Raw genomic sequence first — 3,219 nt, forward strand, 5'->3', positions numbered from 1 at the left:
GTTACACCTCAGGAGTTACACCTGAGCTGTTACACCTCAGGAGTTACACCTGAGCTGTTACACCTCAGGAGTTACACCTCAGGTAAGAAACAATTAAGAACCTTAATTAGATTAAAATAAATAAGAAACCTGCAACACTTCATATCTTTATTGATAACATTTTTTTCCTGTAAATTACATTTGTGAGGAAATTATTTTTTGCTAACACCTTTAAGTTTAAACATGAAACAATCCAGTTTTCCTTTTTCCAACAGATTCCACGAACGCATCACTGACATCTGGGTTTTAATCCATTTCAGCCCAGTTCTGTGTCATTAACCCAATTTAAAGTCTTTATTTATCCTCAAACTGTGAAACTGTTTGACGCTGATCTTGTTTATCAGAAATCCTTTTTGTTTTATTTGTGAATGTTTTGTCTTTGAGTCTCTGTAAAATCAGAGACATGCTTTCAGCAACAAAAGCAGGATCTCAATCAGATCAGATTAAATCTGCACTGATAATCCGTCCTGGAGGTCAGAGGTCAGGGGTCAGAGGTCAGGGGTCAGGGGTATCCAGGCTCTTCAGCCACAGCTTCAGGGCATACTTGGTTCCGGTGCTGACCCGCTCCACATCTGGACCGCTGAGCGGAGCTCGACTGGTGAAGATCCGTGTCGGCAGCAGAGAGTCGGTCAGAGCTCCGTCTGCAGAAACCTGCGCCACGCTGCAAACGTCAGGAGACTTTCAAACATGAAACATGTCAGAATAAAAGTCCAGAAACAGAGACTCAGCTGCCTGGAGCTCCAGAACCAGACCGCCTCCAGCTGAAATCTCTACATGCATCAGATAAATATTCATCCTGCAGATGAACTGTCCGCTGCTCTTCACTTCCTGTTTCCCTGTTTCATCCGCCATGTTTTCCTTCAGGGTTTGGTTTGGAAATGAACATTCATCTGATGACTGTTTGGGCTCATAAATGATCACTCAGAGTCAGGAAATAAAATGATAAATAAACGGTTTTATCTTTTAATAACCAAACGTATCTGGATTTATTCTCCCTGCTTCAACTGGAGCTCTTTAAAGAAACATTTAAATGTGGATCCATCTGTGTCTGATCACCTGATGCTGCTCTGCAGGCCGTCCTCACAGACGTCCCCCTCCTCTCCGTCCACCGAGGACACGACGGCTGCGGCCAGCTGCCGGTCCACCCACACGGTGCCGCTGACCTCGGCAGGGGACGGTTTCAGAGACGGCTGCAGACACGGAGACAGGAGTCAGGCCCGAGGACAGACACGTCTCTCTGATGTCAGAAACATTTCAGTCCAAGGATGAAAACATGGCTCCCATCCACAGCTGATTACCTGCAGCTGCAGGTGAGACAGGGACGAGAGCAGCAGCATGTAGACCACGACGTGATGTCTCTGAGGACGTCCTCGGGACAGCATGAGAGGAAACACCGACTGAGGGGACAGAGAGGACCACAGCTGTTTCCACAACCCAACTTATTTTAGCTGCTCGAACCTTCAGCTCGTTGGAGACGGCTGAAGGGACGTTTGTAACTTTTAACTTTACTTTTATAAATTTTATAGAAATTCAGTTCTTTCAAAAAATGATTCTCTTTGAAATCTGCTTCTGTCTTCTCAGCAGCATTTAGCTGATTCCTGCCTGATGTCAGAGAAAAGAAGAGGAGGACGAAGGACGGTACAGGATCTGAAGGTTCCTAACGAGCTGAGCTGCAGCTCGCAGGTCTCTGAGAATCACCTTGTTGGTGTGAAACCTGTGTCTCAGCGCAGCTCGTGTCTCACCTCCCACAGTCCCAGGACTTCTGGAGACGCTTCATCTGGTTTCAGCTGGAGTCCAGTTTCCTCCTGGAGCTCCCGGAGACCCGCAGCCAGCAGCTGGACACAAACACTTTACATTACCTCTGAGTTTCACACATTTCTGACAGAAATATCTGCTCAGAAGCAGAGAATCACTCACGGTTTCATTGGGCTCAACATGGCCGCCTGAAAGTAAAAAATGAATCACCGTAAGTATTTCTGCGAAGGTTTAATGTTGAATGAAGACGTGAGCAGGAGGCGGTGACCTGGAGGAACCCAGATGTTGGGAAAAATCCTGAGCTGCTTTGCTCGTCGGGTCAGCAACACTCTCTGATTGGCTGTCTGAAGCAGGATGGCCACGCCCACATCCACTCCACGCTGCCGAACGTCCAATGGGATGGCGGCAGCCTCCGTGGGCGACAGGTGTTTGATGGGACAGAAGGAGGGTCTCTGACAGGAAACCAGGCTGTTACAGTCAGAAGCATCCCAGACAGAGACAGAGAGGATCCTGAAGATCTGACCTTCAGGAGGAGCTGCTGTCCGTCAGCTGCTGCTGAAACGATGAACTTATTGTCCTCCAGAGAGCAGCTCACCTCCACCTCGTCATCGCCGCCGTCCGAGAAGTGACCCGTCACGCTCTGAGGGACGCCGAGGAGGTGGGACGAGGAGGAGGAGAAACACAAACATCAACCAAACTGAAACTTCTCAGCTAAAGAGTAATTAACCTTCAGAGAACCATATTTGGATCAATTAGAGATTTTCACTTCAGTTTTTTAGAATAACTTAAAGGTCATAAAGGGGCGGGGTCACAAAGGACAGAAAATCTCAGGTAAATTTCAGGAAACTTTCCAGAAGTTTAAATTTAGGTTTTTAAAAAGGATTGAATTTTATCTGGAGATGGCATCACCTCAAAAGGAACGTCGCAACGTTCCCCTCAGAACCAGAACCAGCAGGATGGTTCTGACAGACCTGCTGGTTCTGGGTCCACTCCTCCACTAAACAAAGACGTTTAAATACAGAAATATGATGAATAAACTCTGGGTTCTGTTTGAACCAGGAGAGGATTTTTGGTATTTTCACGTCTCTGTTAGACATTTTGTGTTGATGACATCACAAACTCAGACGCTCTGATGAAGCTCCTCCCTCCGACGCTCTGATGAAGCTCCTCCCTCCCTGCTCGCCTTCACTTCTTCGGCCGGCTGACTGAAAAGGAACGAACCGGATCACCTGCTGACAGACTGACCTGCAGAAACTGAGCTCTCTGCGGCGCCGCTCGGTCCTTACAGACGTAAACCAGGATCCTCCGGACTTTCTCCATGCTGCTCCTCCTCAGCTGCTCCTCCTCAGCTCCTCCTCCTCCTCCTCCTCCTCTCCTCCTCCTCCTCCTCTCCTCCTCCTACTCTCCTCCTCCTCTCCTCTCCTC

At 48.1% G+C, this 3,219-nt stretch overlaps 1 protein-coding gene across 4 annotated transcripts; it reads right to left on the bottom strand.

The window, feature by feature from the left end:
• Window positions 1-133: 133 nt before the first annotated feature.
• Window positions 134-3,192, bottom strand: nudt17 (nudix (nucleoside diphosphate linked moiety X)-type motif 17). 4 transcript variants are annotated; one of them, XM_025002942.2, is made up of 8 exons: window positions 3,040-3,192; window positions 2,390-2,434; window positions 2,063-2,246; window positions 1,957-1,982; window positions 1,782-1,874; window positions 1,338-1,436; window positions 1,096-1,229; window positions 134-700 (listed from the first exon to the last, which is right to left on the bottom strand). In XM_025002942.2, exons 1-8 carry the CDS (start codon window positions 3,112-3,114, stop codon window positions 535-537), a joined length of 822 nt encoding a protein of 273 aa, XP_024858710.1. In that variant the 5' UTR covers window positions 3,115-3,192; the 3' UTR covers window positions 134-534. The 4 variants fall into 4 exon arrangements, with proteins under 4 accessions (XP_024858710.1, XP_017297048.1, XP_037836003.1 ...); XM_017441559.3 differs by having other exon boundaries at window positions 134-690; window positions 2,318-2,434; XM_037980075.1 differs by having other exon boundaries at window positions 134-717; window positions 2,318-2,434.
• Between the last annotated feature and the right edge of the window lie 27 nt (window positions 3,193-3,219).

Source organism: Kryptolebias marmoratus, linkage group LG16, assembly GCF_001649575.2.
Source record: "Kryptolebias marmoratus isolate JLee-2015 linkage group LG16, ASM164957v2, whole genome shotgun sequence".
NCBI classification, from domain to species: Eukaryota; Metazoa; Chordata; class Actinopteri; order Cyprinodontiformes; family Rivulidae; genus Kryptolebias; species Kryptolebias marmoratus.